Below are 18,170 nucleotides of genomic sequence, written 5' to 3'. Positions count from 1 at the left end.
GTCCGAGGATCCACGGAGCTCGGCGCCGCGGCGCAGTGGCGCGGGGTCGATTAATAATTACTTTCGTAAGACGGTGACATGGTAACGGCGCAGCGTAGGTGGGCAGGTACCGATAACGATGAGAGGTCCGCGCATCCGGCCCGAGGCTGCCAACTTTCCTTCCAGCCGAGCTCCGTCCCACTGACCAAGTAAAAAACTCGTTGCCGCCGGGGGAAGGGCCGGCCAATCGAAAAAATTCTTGGCAAGTGTGCGCGGCTACAGGTGGATAACGAGTTTTTTTTTTTTTTTTTTGTTCTCTCGACGATCGAGCCTTTCCTCTCCTTCTATTTTCATCGGGCGCCTCCGACTCTCTTATCTACCTCCTCAGCGACAATTTTTAATGCGTTTGCAGAAAGATGCTTATCGACTGCTGCCCAAAACGTCAACGCCCATGAGTTGCGAGATCCATCAATACGTTAATTTCATTTCAATAAATATTCTTCATCCCCTCAATTCTCTTCTCATAACTGTCACGACAAACAGATATTTGGCATCATTAATAATGGGATACTTCGATACCTCAAAATATCATCTATTAATGCATTTATTATATATAACGCGAGATTTGCTTCTATTACATGACGTCCATGCTCATTGTACGTCACTTTATATCGATAATTAACGACTGTAAAAATTGTTGAATATTGAGTAATCGATGCTTTATTGCTTGAGAGGATTTATAAGTGGGGAAATCGAGCGGTTACCAAAGCTTAAAAGGCAACTAATTTTAGTTGAAACTTGGCACATTCGATCATATAGCACAACAATCACAGATTAAGTAAGGAAAAATTTTTCAATATAATTTTTAAGCTCCACAAATATATAACAAATAATTATGTTGAAATTTGCATTTTCACGGATAATCGAAGAGTAATGAAAGTTCATTTTTGTCTCATTGACATTCCATACGTTACGTTACGTTACGTAAATATGTCATTTTAATTATTTTAACTTTGCTCTTGCGTTTCCATCTAATATGACATTATTGCTCTGTCCCTTTAAAATAAGCCAGGATTATCGAAAGCGAAGTCGCTTACGGAGAATGCACCATGGCATATTAAAAATAACCATTAGTTATCTAATTGTGACGTTATGGCAATGAGTACATTGTGGACGTCGCAAATGTGACTTATTGGAATTGCTCGAGGCACATGAAATCACGAGCGGAACCCATCGACGCATTCTCTTTTCTCTTTTTCACGTATTTTCCAATCATTTAGCGGTAAAGGTCTGTTAATTTGGCATATGCCGTACTCTTCTTATCAGTCACTGAAGCACGCGTGAGAATAGAGGCGTATATAAGGGACACGGGCGCCGGTACAAATTTTGCGATAAGCGTGGGGACGGCTGGAGGAGGGGGGGGGGGGAGGAGGAGGAGGAGGAGGAGGAGGAGGTGTAATCTCGGGACAATTAACTCGGGTAGAAACGCTGATAATTATAATTTGAAAAAGTCGAAAAAGTAAAGTTCTTTGACAAAATGTGACTCACTGTGTACCACTGGAGCCTCGAGTTGGCCCACGCGCCTTTCTTAAGGAAGCTACGTCATTTAACCTACTTGACCGTAGGCACATTAATTTACGAGGTACTAGACGTTACTTGCGTATCCTGCGACTCCTCCGACGCTCGTCCTCATGATTATGCGCGTATGCGAAAATAAAAGGTCGCGACCGCGGCGGCGCCTCAATTAAACGCGACCCACTATTACCAGATTTCCCATATGGATTAGATGATTTAACTTTACGAGATATAGGCGGAGAAGATAACGGCTCTCCTTCTCTCGCGCCTTCCTTCTTTCTCTCTCTCTCTCTCTCTCTCTCTCTCTCTCTCTCTGTATATACATATATGTATTTCTTTCGCATGCTCGTATGCTCGCTCCTTATCGGTCTCGTCTCATCCTGATTGACGGTTGGTCGAACGGTTTTGGACCTCGTACGACTACCTGCGATTCCACCTGATGAATCTTACCAAGATCCTACTAATAGATCGCAGTTTTTTCAACCTCTTTCATTAGACGAGTACTTCAAGATAAGTATGAAGTATTAAAGACGAAGATCGCGTTTGAATGAAGGTGTGCAGCATGGAGTATAATAACTATAGGTCCAGTGCTTCATCTACGTTATTCATTTATGAGTTTAATTATTCCCGTTGCTCTCGGAGATGTCTAAACTCTTTGCTCTCTATTTTAATGTCCAAATGATAAATTTATTCAAGATTATTCATCGATCGATAGAGAATGTAAAGGAATTATAATAATTCATTTTTTTGACACTCGGTCTTTTCATAACAATGCTGATTCGCTATACGTGTACGACGTACACTTGGAATTTAAATAGTGAATTAATTATTTTTCTACTAAACTATCCTCATTAAAAACATTCAAGTATTCATAAAAATAGCTCTTTGACATATTTACAGCAATACGTTTGTATAAGAATACATTTTATTCTGAAAAGGTAGCGACGTTACAAAGTTAATTAATCATCACTTGTTAAAAGATGTTTAACTCATGATTTATGATTTTAGTCAAAATTAATATTAATAAATATTTATAGAAATTTATTATAACTATGAATGTGTTTAATAACAACGCAATCTATTGTGATCAGTGTATTAAGGTATTTGTTGTTTATATTATAATTATACACGCAAACGTATCGTTGAATTACATTATTTTTTTGTTTTTTCTTTTTTTTTCTCAATCATAAACTCGATGCATTGAATTCGCACATTTTTCATAATTTATTAACAGTTTCCAGTATTATGACAACATCGTCAATTGAAAGTTTAATAAGTTATTAGCAATAATAGTACATCAGTTTACACGACTATAACTATTAAAAAATTTACTTGGCAAATTAAATAAATCACCTTTTACGAACGCTGAGTAGGAGAGAAAAAAAATTTATTCTAATATTTTCTCTCATTTAAATATTGTTATTCTTTATCGGGGCTAAGGATTCGTGAATTACCGTTGAAATGCTTTTCATAATACGGGACTCGGTTACTTCTAAAATAAATTTTCAACGAAATGACTCATTCGGAACTTCATCGCTGATAATTATATTATAATAATTTATCGGAGTAATATATAATTAAGATAATACAGCGAATAATTAATCCAATTGGAGTCATTGATAATACAATGCTTTATACATTCTCGTATGGAAAATGCGGCGGAGCCTTGTCGCTCGGCGATCCAGGCAGAATACGTCGATCAAGCATCGATCGAGCATTTCGGCAACCCTAGGAACGTAATAGTTTACTTATTTGCCAATGGACGCGATATTAATATTTTCAACTAAATATCTTTAGCCGTATAGCTAACATTTTGGGGTCACATGAGATTTGTGGCAAAACTCTTTTTATTTAAATAATCTGGCCGTATAAAAACGAGTTCTACATCGTAAATTATCATTTTACCTCGTGCTAGAATTAAGCCTTTATGGTTCTTAATTACTATTCAGCGAGTGTTTTAAAAGTTTGGCAATTTGGCGTTTGGATTATTTAAAAAATTCGGAAAATAATTTATCGCTCTTGTTAAGATTTTGATATTATAATAAAGTATAACGTAATCTATGATAATTTTGAATGAGACATTACATTTGCTTTTTCTAATACAGTTGCATAGTAAATAAAAATTTACTACAGCAATAGATTAAATTGATGTCTAAATTATTTTATCTTTAATATTAACTGAAAACCTAAATGGACATGTCTTATTATTTGTCTCTTTAATAATGGCACATTGTTTTAATAATTATTATAAAAGGTCTCTTTTAACGGACAACTAAGGCATTGATTTTCAATGAATACAGCCGATTTGACCTTACAAGGCCAACATGCCACTGATTACTCCATCAATAAGGCTATTTTAAAATTAATTTAATACTTCATTCTCAGATTATGTGATTCTAATTTTTAAAATATCACTTTGTCGATTCACCCAACTATTTAGTATAATATAGAATATTATGAGAATTACGAGGGGAAAGGCGAAAAGGGACAGGGGCACGGGTTATAGGAATGGATTGGTAAGAACGATTTAGTGGGGGGAAAAAAAAACAAAAACAAAAACAAAAACAAAAACAAAAAAAAACAAAAACAAAAAAAATAAAAAAAAAACAGATGGATGGATATGGAGGGAGAAAGAGAAGTAAATTACCATACAGTTGCCTTTAATATGGCGGTTGCAGTAGTTTGCAATTGAAGTGTATCCTTTCTTTTCAAATGAATACTATCGATTTCGTATAACGGGGGAAGATAATGACCACATTCGTGAATGATTTTAGCATTTTATTATTTCCTTCTTACCGTTCATATTTAATGCCCCCATGTAATCTATTTTCAGTGTTAATTAACGTAGCGTCATTTGTAAAAATGTAGTACAATTAAATGTAACTACATCGGATGCTTGATTTAAACTTGTTCGTAAAATAGATAAAATAGAATCGTCAGATCTGTAATCGTACTCCATTGAATTATATTCTCCTTTTAATGGGGTATGTATTTTATTTTCCAAACTACATGACAGTCGTATAATTCTGTGATTGCAAAAATTATATAGAATTTTGAAGAAGATAGCGCGACGTTCGTTTTAAAAGTTAACTTACATCTAGCATACCGGCAATAATTATTTAAACCGACAGCAAACTTTTTCACATATTGATGGGGGAGCACCACAAGCATAAGAAATAAATGAGTACCGCACTTGAAGATTATTCGTGACGATTGTTTTCGTAGTTCATAAATGGCTTTCAATTGCGCTTCCCCCGTCATTGTACTTTCTTGTACTTAAAACCTTAGAATTAAAAATTTCAGAGTAAATTCCCGACATTAATCATAAATATTTATTGTTAATGACTATTTTTTATCATTACATTTTAATTGTTTTTTTGTTTGTTTTTTGTTTTCTTTGTATACGCATTAAAATAGATTCACGTGTATATTAATCATTTTTCTTAAGGTGAATTTCTTTCGAACTCTTATCAATTATAAGTTTATTTATCAATAAAGTCTTTGTAGTTTCTCGAAAACATAAACTAACGATTATACGAATAAACGTTAATTTAGTATAACGTTAATGGAGTATAATTTTATTAATGTTTTCCTCATAATATCAAGGAACTTTACCGACAGTTTAGATCTGCAATGTTTACCATTGTAAATATTAGACATTCATTTTATAATAAATTCACAATTTATTTTACACGTAATTCAGGCAATTTTAAATTTCACTTAAGAAATTCACAATCCTAAGCGATATTTCATAGTGTATTCCATTCCTTAAAAAAAAAAAAAAAAAAAAAAAAAAAAAAAAACTCACAACTATTCGATTAAAAGCACAATGAGTTCGATATACTCGATCGGTAATTCCTTTTCAAATATCTGCAACTAAAAGATCGAAGACTTTTGTCGAAAGTCAAATAAACATTACAAAATATTGAGTAATATTTCATCCAATCTATTACATAGAGAGAAGGAAAGAAAAAAAAATCTGCGTTGATACATCCTTCTTCAAAAATTTCTTCACCTCGTGTCTCGCCCGCACGTTTTCTCCTTATTACTCCTCATATTAAGGGAATCAGTGAAAGGAATCTAGACGCTGTGCAGGCAAAATAATATTGATGTCCGGCCTCATGCCAATTATCCGACGGAAACGTACGGCCCATCCTTGAAGCTGAAATCACCAGCGATCCGATTAAGATTTTTAACCAGAGAAAGAGAGAGACGGGATAAGTTGAAGAATCTCTTCGAGTCCCTCGCAAGACACGTGGAAGCTCGTTAGCGCATGCGCCTTATCGCATGATGATGTGCATTTTTACGTTTTAATTCAGTGTTATCCGGTTAAGCGGCGTTGTTAGCGGACGATTTGCTCATAATAACAATCATTCTACGAAAACTATAATCTCTCATTGATAATACAGGATTGATTTTCGTATTTATGTGAATTTGACAGTTCAATAGGAGATTAGATATCGATGTATAGCTAACGTTAAATTCTATTATTCTTTTATTTTATTTAAGATTCCAAGCATCAACACTGGTTTATTAATTAATAATTTATCCATATAATTCAATTTTATTCATTTGATGGTAATTACTTGTATTCTTACGTTACATTTCAAGCTTTGCGTTTCATTTAACGTTTGATTCATCAACATACATGTCTCACTCACTAATAGCCAATTTCAAATATTTGTCATTGTGTGACGTAAATTTTTTAAAATTTGCATTTTAAATTGTTTCTCATTTCTTAATTTCCGTAATCTTGCCCTTTTAACTTTTATATCATATAGTAAATATCATATAGTGTTCTTTTATCGAATAGAGGGCGTAATAAAAATTCATTATTCATTAGCATAAATTTATTCTAAATTAATAACGGTGAAAAATATTTCAATATCCAACTACATGGTAAATATCGAGAATAATGCAAAATAAAAATACGAATAAAATGAGTGTTTGATTTAGAAATTTAATGTATACGAGCTTAGAAAGGATGTGTTTATTAATTTTAGTAGATATTTGTAATAATTATAAAAACTCTTATTCGGAAGGTATTACTTTATTCACTCATTGTATCAAATAAATTTAATCTAAATTTATTACATACTCAAAATGCTTTCAACGTAATGATATTCGACAGATGTCGATGTATGAAATTAGTTAATAACAGGTGTACTTAATACGAACTATTTGGCGCACATTTTACATTGTAACCGATATCTCATTAGACAATTATTTAACTGATTAACTCGAATTGCGGTAAAATTACATTTCATTGACTCCATCGAATCATTAATACTTACATGATTGTTTGGCCATAAACCAATGCATCAGCTATATTAAAAGCCATTATAAGATATAAAAATTGTTAATGTTAATAATGGGAGGGAACATTACGCGGGACCCGCATAAATGTAAGCTTGGCATTAATAAAAGCCATTTATCAACGTAAAATCAATATGCTAACGATAGCTTAATAGTTAATACTTTCCAAAGAAACTAACTTGTAAATATTAATAAGATAGAAGAAAAAAAGAAAAAAAATTGACTTAAATTTAGTAAACTCCGTGCGAGCCTTCCAACCCACTTTCTCGCGCTCTGGCTCGATCCAACGCGAGAGGATTGACAAGGCGAAATCACGGCGGCAATCGACATAAAAAGTGAAAACGGACGAGCGCATAATCCGCGTGAATCGCGTATGGTGTGGTCGCGAAGGAAACGAGGGAAGCACCGGATGAGGGAATTCGAGGAGCGTTGGCGCATCGCCCATCACGCGTCTTCCGCAATTCACCGATACTTTTTACATTTGCAATTAATGTCACAATCGGTGCACTTCGGTTAGATGGATCATGCGTCGTACGTTCCCGCGCATCGATGCTATTGCGTGGCTTTCCTATATGCATACAATGACAGCAGGAACGCAATGATGGATGTAATCCTACTCTCTTTCGTTTTCAAGATATTCTTTGTGACGACGCTACATAACTAGTCGCATCAAGCTTGTGCTTTCGACATATTTTTGCTTTTTGCTTTTTTCTTTTTTTTTCTTACGTCGGCATTATTTCCATTGCGTTATTAGTTTTGATTGCATGAATTATGATGTATGATGAAAAAGTGGATATCAATTACTAGAAAATTTGATTTACTTTCATATTTAATCATACGCGTCACATACAATTGAATTAATTATGGAAAATAACGATATCATTATTTTTACAATCACTAATTTATAATAAGTTTTTGTTGTTTTTTTTTATTTATATAGTTCTTTATTGTAACTTTAATCCTAATTTTAATTCATCCCATTATTATTCGTTATACGAGTATTTATTCTTTTTTCGATAACTAATCTAAATGGCAAAGTATATTTCAAAATTTCAACTATATCTTATTTCACAAATTCATACACGTATGTTCAACGACACAAACACACACACACACGCGCGCGCGCGCACACACACGCCCGCGCACACACAAACACACGCACAGAGAGAGAGAGAGAGAGAGAGAGAGAGAGAGAGAGAGAGAGAGAGAGAAACACACACACACACACACACATATGTAGATATATATCTGCTAATAATATTTATATGGAAAAACAATATTTAAAAAAAAAAAGTACACGATAACGCTCAAAAACTATCTTACCATAGCAATAAATGTTTCACCACAAGTTTGAAATTTACCGATAGGTAAAAGCTACGTCGTATAGACACTATTGAAATTCAATCTAATCGCAAGACAAATGAAAATTACAAATCACCATATTTATTATAAACCATAATTTAAAGTTTTTATGCCATAATCATCGTCTCGTGTGTTAGAAGCATTGAATTGACAATGCGTCGTGAAATACAAGCTTTAGCAGCAAGTACTAAAGCACACAAATCGTCGATAAAGTCATTATAACATCTATGGAATAAATGTCCCTCGGGAATGCTTTTATTTCGCAACATTATTAAGAAGTTCGGCAAGTAGCAAAACTTGACGCGATTTTTACTTCGGAACGGAAATGAGAGGATGTAGCGGGGGCGCAGGCGGAGTAAAATAAATGGAAAATCTTCGTGGAAAGATCGGTTAAGTAAAGTGCATTACCAAGCCGTGCGATAAATAAGAGGCGTACGAATCACTCGGTGATTTCAACGCCTGCATAAGTGCTGGCATGTAGCCGACGTTTAACCGTCCCGCTCGACCGCGCGATAATTTCTTTATATAAGTGCACGTACGTACATAATTTGCGTGTAAGCATAAAGAGAGAGAGAGAGAGAGAGAGAGAGAGAGAGAGAGAGAGAGACGGGCGAATCGAGAATCCAATCCACGCGCTCAATCGCTTTTCATAATTCTCGGCTTTGAATTTTCCGCGTACTCGCACTTTCCAACCTTTTCACACCTGTGCAATCATGTTTTATTCAAATGAAGCACCTATGACATCGACATGATAAGGAAAAGAGACGTGTATTGCACGTGACTCCCTGTCTCTACTTCTTTATCGTAAATTTACATTTTAACCAAAATATCCATGTGTTTGTCCTCATGATAATATTATTAATTCGTTTAATTTAGCTTTATAGGGAGGAGGAAATTTTATGAAAGAGCCTGCTTAAATCAATAAATTTATAATTATTTTTTGGAAATAAATTTTATATTTTTGTTACATCTACTGTGAAGTTTATATATGCTAATTTTAGAATTGGTAATGCGCATAGAATTACGACTAATTAGTCTATTTTATTCTACATTCTACATTCTACAAAAGGTTTATTAAAATAACAAGAGGTGTACATGCAAAACTATACTTCTCTTACGATTTGCATTTCCGAAAATTCGTTTCAGAATTAAAATAGACTGAACCTACAGGTAACGACTATCGTAATTGACAATTCTCTTCATTATCATTTAATGTAATTATCAAATACAGAGCAAAGAATGTTCACAAATAGAAGAAACTTTAATAAAACGTACCAATTAATTAAATTTGTCTATCACATAGTACTCGATAATGATATTTCTCGAACTATTAAATCTACGTTTAGTTACGCTTTACGTTTAAATATTATTGTTTACAATAAAATTGTTGCATAAAGTTCATGATAAATATGATTTAGACACGCTATTGTGAGAAAGTGCGACTCTGTCATAGTAAGTGAATTTAAATTATAATTTAAAAATTCATATTCCCTTATATCAGATTCTTATGATTAAAAAAAAAAAAATGTTTATGCTATACTTTAGGAAAAGCATATGATTATATGTGTTATAATTGAGGCTGCGATTGAAAAATTTTTATTTCAATACGACAAACGAAAGAAATCTTTCTCCCGGTAAATATTTTTTATGCACTGGCATTATGATAATACACGTATTTTTCATTGTGTAGGCAAACCTAACGTTCAGAATGGAATGTTAAGTGTTTAGAGTATATGCGAAATAATAAGAATAAATGCCATTCATTTCATACGGATTTTTATTTAACACAAAAGAGAATAGCTTATAAACATTTAATGTGTACTACTTTTAGCTTTCCAGTCGCCTATGTTATTACGTATATTTTAATGACTAATATAGGAGTACGAGATGTAGACAATGGGATGACGAATTACATCATCGGAGTGAATAACCGTATAATAGATTTTACACTTGTATTACAATTCTCTGATAGCTCCGGTTATAACGTAACTCTATATACTTTTCATTTTAACTCAAACGCCAAAACTTTACAAATCAAAACTCCAAGAAAGTCATTTACGCATCTCCTTTGAGCGCGCCACAGCATCACAGCCCTGCCCCACCAGCATCACATTCCCCGTGATCTCTCGACAAAATGATAAGATTTTAATAAGCAATAATAACATACTGATTTGCCGTCGATCTAATAAAAGAAAATCCGTCCTCTATTTTTCACGAATCTCACGAACGAACGGATCCCGAATAACGATTCGCGGTCGGGAGAGTGCAGGAGCCAGGACGTACGTAACGCCAGCAAAAATGACAGTGCGCAAGGTCCTTTGTGGTCCATCGGCGTGCGATATCCGTGTTCTACCGTTAGCGTCGTGAATTCGCCGTTCATTCGCACGTAAGAGGGCGATCGGCTTCGAGATTACCAGTCGAAGGTTTCGAAGGCTAATTCGCGACGCAGTGCAAGCGAATGACCGTTGGTTTTGCTTTCAGATGCGGGGGCGAGCAGCGGCTGCGGCTACCCAGGCGCGCCTGCGCACAGCAGTGTGCGCTTCAGCGGGGGCAGCATCGAGGACGTGATGGACGAGGAGGACGGGCCCCTCGGCGTCCTGACGACGCCCTTCGAGCCCGGCACCGTCTCCACTTACACATGCGAGCGGGGTTTCGAGCTGCTGGGCCCAGCAAGACGTCAGTGCCAGGAGGACGGATCCTGGACCCCCGAGGGCGTGCCATTCTGCGGTGAGTAAGAATGCCGATAATGCCGATAAAGAGGATTCTTTGGTTTCATCCTTGGCCGTGCCGCTGCTGTTTATGCGATAATCCAGCTGCATGTCGGTAGTCAGCGTTCCATATCTCGGACTTTTTACTCGCCCGGCGGCGTTTGTTTACTTCGGTCCGTCATATTGACGGATTGATGCGCGCGAGCGAAACATGCGCCAACGGCGATCCCAATGAGATATTGACTTTTTCTTCATCCGACTGTCGACTGAAATGGGAGTAGACTCATTTTCCGGAAAGTCGAGGCTGCGCCTCTGCTTGCTGATGATGTTCCGCAACGATTGTGATAACTTTCCGCGGGCACTTACTATTCGCCGCGATGAATTATTAGGAGCAGAACGTGTTTGTGGTAAATTAATGTCTCGTGCGCGGATACTTCCTTGTAAATTGTATTTTGAATATCGCGTACTCGTCCTATTTAAGAAGATATTAAGATCATCGAATACAATTATATTGGTCCCGAGGTAAAATTGATAAAATCGTAAGATAGTTGGTGGAGAGAACAAAAAATACAACGAGATAAGATTAAAAATACAAGGTGAAAAAAAAAAGAAGAAATTAATACGAAAAAGGTGGTAGAGATTAACGAGTGTACTTCATCGATCATTCGACATTGTCAAAATAATTAAATAATGTAATTTTAGATGTCATGAAATACATAAAGATATGAGGGAGTGAAAGGGACAGCATTCACGAGTTTAAAAGTTAATCGAGAATAAATAGGACTCTTTGATCGATTGAATATTCACATCAATGATTAAATATTCAAAAGCTTTGGCATTAATAATTGTTTGAAACAAAAAATAAACAAAAAAAAAAAAACAAAATAAAACAAAACAAAGCATAAAGTTCAAATATTCTCTCGATTATTAAGTTGTTCGTTCTTACAAGTAGTGGCAATTTATGCAAGATATTATGAAATCGCATCTTAAAAGTTACTATCAATTAATCGAAATTATCTGATTCTCTGCTCGATTTTTTGATGGACACTTAAATGAGCTCAATCCTTACGTTCATCTCTTAATTTTAATTAGAACTGATACTTAGAGTGCAAAAGATCCTACCACGTTGTATTCAATTTATGAATAATTCAACGTCCATTCATGTTGTCCAATGTGCGTATCAATTTTCACGCAACTTATTTACGGCGATCAAATTACCTACTTTGATTGGACAAATTATTATTATTACTTTATTATTATTATTTATTATATAATATCATGGAATTACACTAATATAAAGTCCCGATATAAAAGCCTACGATTATGTAAGAGAGGTGTAATTTTTTCTGCCAAGTTACATTATTCTTAATTATCTTCAATCCTTTGAAATATTCAAATTCATAAAAATTTATAAGCACGAATTTTTTGCACCGATCAGGATAAGACGCAGGAAGGATCGTTTTACGAGTAGAAATAAATTTTCAGTTCAACTAGAGCTGTCGATGAAAAATATTATAAAAAAGTAAGCACGTACAATCATGTATTTGCTTTAAATCCTTTTCAATGGCTCGAGTAAATTATTATGATATGCATATAATCAAGTCGAAAGTTTCCCGTTGTAAAGGAAAATCCCGCTTTTGAAGCGCAAACAAATTCTCTTCTAACTACGCCATCGTCACGTATATAGTTACGTATGAATTTTCGTTAATGCCCGCCCAAGTGAAGCGTTGGCTCGCGGCCTCGAGCAAAAAGTTCCTTACCATTCGCCGCCGGAATTTCTACGGACGCTAACGCCAGATAGTATGTAACTAGGGATAATACCTCTCTTCCCTTAAAATGAAAAATGAAAAAATAAAGAAAAAACTTACTTCTAGGCAAATCGTCCGCGAAGAATGCCGTCCTTATTACGGACTCTAGTCGGTTTTACTACTGTTTAGTGGCAAAGACAGGGTACCGTTCAAATAAACTTCCTTCGGCTGTCCTCGGGATCCTCCGAAGAGGTGATAATCTGCGGCTGTAAGTTTGGTTTTGGTCCCAATCGACTTGGCTTCTGGGAGAGGCGGATGAAGAGATTTATGGGAGAGACATATTTTATCGACTTGGATTTTCGTTTTTTCTTTTTCTTTTTGACTAATCTAGAGTTTTGCGTGAAGGAAGCTTTGAATTGTCAAGAAATTTTTCCTTCGCGAAATTATAGTTTCCTCATTGATTTAATTATAGCTTTGTTACGACATATTATACGACAAAACAAAAAAACAAAAAACAAAAAAACAAAAAAAAAAAAACAAAAAAAAGATATACCAAATGATTAGAGCATGAATCATAGAACGGAAAATATTATCCATAGTTTCGAAAGGAACGAGTTCTGGTATTTAAATACGATAACCCATATATTTGTCATGCGTCAACTGTGAAAGGAAATAGAAGTCTTGGAGAAGTCGATCTTCTTTGTACGTATAATACATTGTACAGAGAGAGAGAGAGAGAGAGAGAGTGAGAGAGAGAGAGAGAAAATCATTCCAATATAACAATAACTCCAATACTTACTCATAAATTTTCAATATTTGTTCGCTTTTCATATCCTCTAGAGATTCATCATTTTAAACACTTTAAGCTTTTAACGATTCTTAGAAGTCTTGTAGTGCCTTAATTGATTTGATTTAATGAATACTATATTTTCAAATATCTACTTATATTGTATTTTTACATTACACCTGTATATTCTTAAACAAGAAACAAATATTACAGAGGCTTTTCAACTTTTTTCTTTCTTTTCAGTTTTTAGATTTTAGCATTTACATGTATTTTTAAGAGATTCTACATTATGTTTTTATAAAATCTGCCAGTACATGTTTTTCTTTCTTAAGACACAATTTTCAATTACACTTAGAAATAAATGTCAACAGATAACACGGAAAAACAAAAATAAAAACAAAAATCATAATATATATATATATATATATGTATATGTATATATCGATAAATAGATAGTAATTTGCTTTTTTTAACACTTGGAACACTCTCTAATTTTGTTTGTTTTGTGAAATTATTATTTGACAAAAAGAATTATTCAAATAGAGTGTTACTAACACAAACGACCAATTATAATGTTAATAGTGTTAAAAAAAAAAAAAAAAAAAAAAAACTCGTTAAACAATAATGTGAAGTTAATTTTTTTTGTAATGCATTTTCACAATTTTACATCAAATTCAAGCATTAACAATAAGCACGGGAATTTCAAAATCTCGGAGGTAAGAGAAAATTCCCGATTCTCAAGCACTTGCCACTTATCAGGACTACAATATCTCCGGGACCTTATTAGCTTACTTTTAATTACGGTTCACTCGCTACGGCCATTTATCAAAAAGCTGATTAGGAAGGAATGGGCGCTCGAGAATGGTATTTGTGTAGATTTGCGCATGCGTTACCGATTCGCTTCACCGCGAATATCGTCTTACTTATCCCATTGTGTGAATCCACGAATTTTCGAATGTTTTTCGTGGCGTTTATAAATCGATCGCCGCTCCCTCGACTGGACCACGGAATTCCCCGTGAATCCAAGCAAGACGCGCCTTTAACGAATGACCGAGCGCGATCTCGACATTCCACTTGGGTTCTTATGGGTCCGTGAGAAGTGCCGGGGGAGTGCTTAGGGAGATTTTTCGGGAGCGAGCGAGCCAAGTCGTTTTTATGGATATCGATGTCACTGTTGCGCATGGACTTCCTCCAGATTATTAGGCTGTATTTATAAAGAGAGGGAATACGGGCAGACTTAGAGCGAATGGAATTCCACAGTTGCCAGTGATTTAAATAAGGATTAGAGAACTTGCGCGTTCGTGACTTTTGCTACTACGTTCTATGCGCTCCAGATAAATTCACGAAGACACAATCGTTTAACCATCATTGTAGTTTATACTTTTGCATGCTATTATAGCTTAAAGTAATTACGATCTTGCGCACGCAGATATTTATAATAAAATCCTACGAGCACAATCAGCCGATAATGTTAATACGTTAACACATTAGCAAATATAACAACAATAATAATGACAATAATAATGATAATTATATGGACAACAATAATGATGATAATTTACTAATTAATTACAAGCAAAAATTACGATCTTTATCGAGTGAAAGATAGTGATTGTAAAATAAATGAAATATTTACGAGATACTGTGGGATTATTACAAAGAAATAATATTAAAAGAAGAAAAGAAAGAAACGGAAGAGAAACTAATTATCCATTGGAAAACAAATGAAATTAGCAAAAGAGATTAGCAGCTTCGTAATGTCGATGAAATATGCTTGAAAATGGTTGAAATCTTACTCCTGTTTTTAAAAAAGAAGTAAGTCTTCGTACACAAGTACTGTAAAGTAGCGCTTATTGCGTATATGTAAACAGTTACAGTGTATCGGCATGTAGAGCAGACGCTCGAAGGAAAAACAAGAAGATAATGGCCCAAGTCCGGTAAGCTAAGACGCAAAAAAGTTCTTAACAATTTACAAAACGAAAGGGCCGATCAATCACTGACCCAATTACTCGGCTTAATCTTTGATAGTTGAATAAGAAGGGGCAGAGAGAGACGGAGAGAGAGTGAGAGAAAGAGATAGGTGGACCTGAGCGGGGGGGGGGGGGGGGGGGGGGGGGGGGGGGGGGGGGGGCGCAGAGCGGCGGGACTAGGGAGCAGCGGTGGGCAGGCAAGTTCATAAGCGTCTTCTAACGGTACACGCATTGTCCGCTCATGTACTACACCAATACTCGTACACTCTGAGTATTCATCTGCCCCCACCACCGTGCCCAGTAGCGCGGCCTCTCCTCGGTCAAGGACATCGATGGGGCCCGTACGCTGGGCGCGGAAATCGGGTCAGCCAAGCCGCGGAGAAGACTCGGCTGTCGAAAATCTTGAAGCAGGTTTCACCGCTCGGACTTGCGCGGCGACGCTGCATTGTCCCCGAGTACTTTAACGGTCTTCGCTTGATAGATTCGCATGATTTTATTGGTCGAGCGGGGATTCCGTGGCCTCGGGAGCTTCGCGATGATGATAAGCTACGCTGAGCAAATGAGAAGTCTCGGCAAAGTCCGAATTTTCAGCTTCGACTTTTCCCTGCTGCTGCACTCGTGTTTCCTTTTCCACGTTTTTCCCATTCCGAGCTCTCCAATTTCCATTGCCGCTCAATCTCCGCAATTGAAAGTATATTATACATTTGTAGATCTGAATTTCATCGCCAGTGGCTCGTCCACAAAAATATTTATGTTTTATCATCAAAGATAATATTATAAACCTGCGTTTTTACAAATACTAGTCGCGTAAATGCACAAAGTCGTAAGAAGGTCTTTGGCGAAAAGCATTTACATTCACGTTACAAGTTTTTGTGCTTTCAAATAGATAAATCGTGCTATTTGTAAAAGGAAAAAAAAAAAAAAAAAAAAAAAATTATTCATAAGTATAGGTGAATTTTTCAGATCAATCGTAGATAAAGAAACGGCATTTTCTCCCGCTAATATGAGCCTTTTAATACCAAGATTTATCATTCGGGTAGTAAGAAAAGACTGATTGACCGATTAACTATAAATATGCTGTCTCGTCGAAAGGGTTAAAATGATTATAATAAAATAATAATGGGCTACTAGTTCTAAGATTAATGAAAAATTTTCATTTGTTACGTGTAGTTTTCAAAATTCTGTCGACTCGATTAGATAAATGAACAGCAGAGCTGCTCGCGTTTAAATTCCATCGTTGAACATATTCTAAACAATTTGTTATTCTAGGCACATATATTTGGAAAGTTAGCACAGTTTTATAAATAAATCGTACAGTATCATGTGTATTTGGAAGGATAATTAAAAATGTTGTGACAAAGACAGGTAGGTTTTCACTTCTCTGGATAAGTGTTTAGAAAAGTTGTATTTTCCAGAAATTGTATATCTAGTCGTACACAGACAGCTACCAGCAATTTAGCGGAAAGAAACTTGATTTTATAATCTCGACATTTGTAAGTAAAAGCCTTATCTATTGCTCGGCGGTGTCGTTATTAATTTGAAAATCGGGTTACTCAATGCAATGAAATCCAATGATTATTCGAAACTTAACCCACTTGCCCATTGCGCCCGAGAGCCTTACATTGTAAATATTTTAGCCTCTCACATGTCTCGCCTTCAATTGTAAAATATCCCCTTCCATAAATCCAACGCCCGATTCTTTCCTTTTTACGAATCAAGCGATCCTCTCGCCCCCTACCACCTAACCCCTAACCCCTAACCCCTAACCATTAATCGCTACCCCCTACTCGCTAACCGCTCCCACACCGCCAAGATAATATCCTGGAATATTACACTCCGTAGCAAATGTAAGTCGCGACAAAATGTTAGTAAACATGCTTGACAGAAGACGGCCAGCATTACTCACAACATTTGTTCAGCGAGTCATTGTGATTGAGCATCCCAGACCACCGCGGCGCATCCTTCGCGCGCATTCGTTGATCTCAATCTGGTCTGCGTCTGTCAGGCACCATTACGCGTCCTACAAAATCCAAAGTGTAGCTTAATAATAAGTCGATGCGATATTCGCATACTCAGCCGCGCTCGGCAGGCCGCTTACGTTCGCATACCATTGGGAATATGTGTGTTGGGCCGAGTCATGGGCGGTTTCGTTGGGCGGAACGTGAAACAGGTGAGCGGCGCATGTCCAAGCTCGCTCGCACCTCCTCATCCCCGTGACTTTATAGCGTCGTTCGTAACCTGGCAAACGCTCGCTGCAAATTATCCAAGTCACTCCCAATGACGATTGCCGCGTAATAAATTGCCGCCCTCGTTACACCGCTCAAGGGCACAAACGGCACAAACGGCACAAACGGCACAAACGTGCCTCTATAAAAATCTCAAAACCATCCCTTTTGGACTCCTTTATATAATATCGGCTGTGCGCGCCATCGAGTCGATTAGTTAATATGACGTTGCGTAGCGCCTTACGAGCGGCCAGAGATGTTTTTATTAAACATCGAGTAATTCCTGTGTAATAAATGCCTCGCAATGCCTTGCAATGACTCGCACAATGACTTAGCCGTCCCATTTAACCTCGGCACTGTTTGAATACTTAAGTATTTCAAGTGCGCTATTTAGTACTGGCCGAACCATCATCGTGTACTGCTGTTATGCGAGGTGTGATCCGATATCTATACGTACGATAATTAATGATCACTGCAGATATTTATCTTTTTTTGCGATA

At 36.2% G+C, this 18,170-nt stretch overlaps 1 protein-coding gene across 1 annotated transcript in view; it reads left to right on the top strand.

Moving 5' to 3' along the window:
* LOC105360178 (uncharacterized) overlaps positions 1–18,170 on the top strand; it is a 71,805-nt gene that overhangs the window by 7,279 nt on the left and 46,356 nt on the right. The window contains exon 2 of the mRNA XM_011496997.1: positions 10,714–10,959. Coding sequence (XP_011495299.1) covers positions 10,714–10,959 — 246 coding nt within the window. The remainder of the gene's footprint in view (positions 1–10,713; positions 10,960–18,170) is intronic.

The sequence above is a fragment of the Ceratosolen solmsi genome, unplaced genomic scaffold (genome assembly GCF_000503995.2).
Source record: "Ceratosolen solmsi marchali unplaced genomic scaffold, CerSol_1.0 scaffold13, whole genome shotgun sequence".
In the NCBI taxonomy this organism is placed as follows: domain Eukaryota; kingdom Metazoa; phylum Arthropoda; class Insecta; order Hymenoptera; family Agaonidae; genus Ceratosolen; species Ceratosolen solmsi.
Note: the sequence above shows the minus strand (reverse complement) of the source record. Positions and strands in the feature narration are given on the sequence as shown.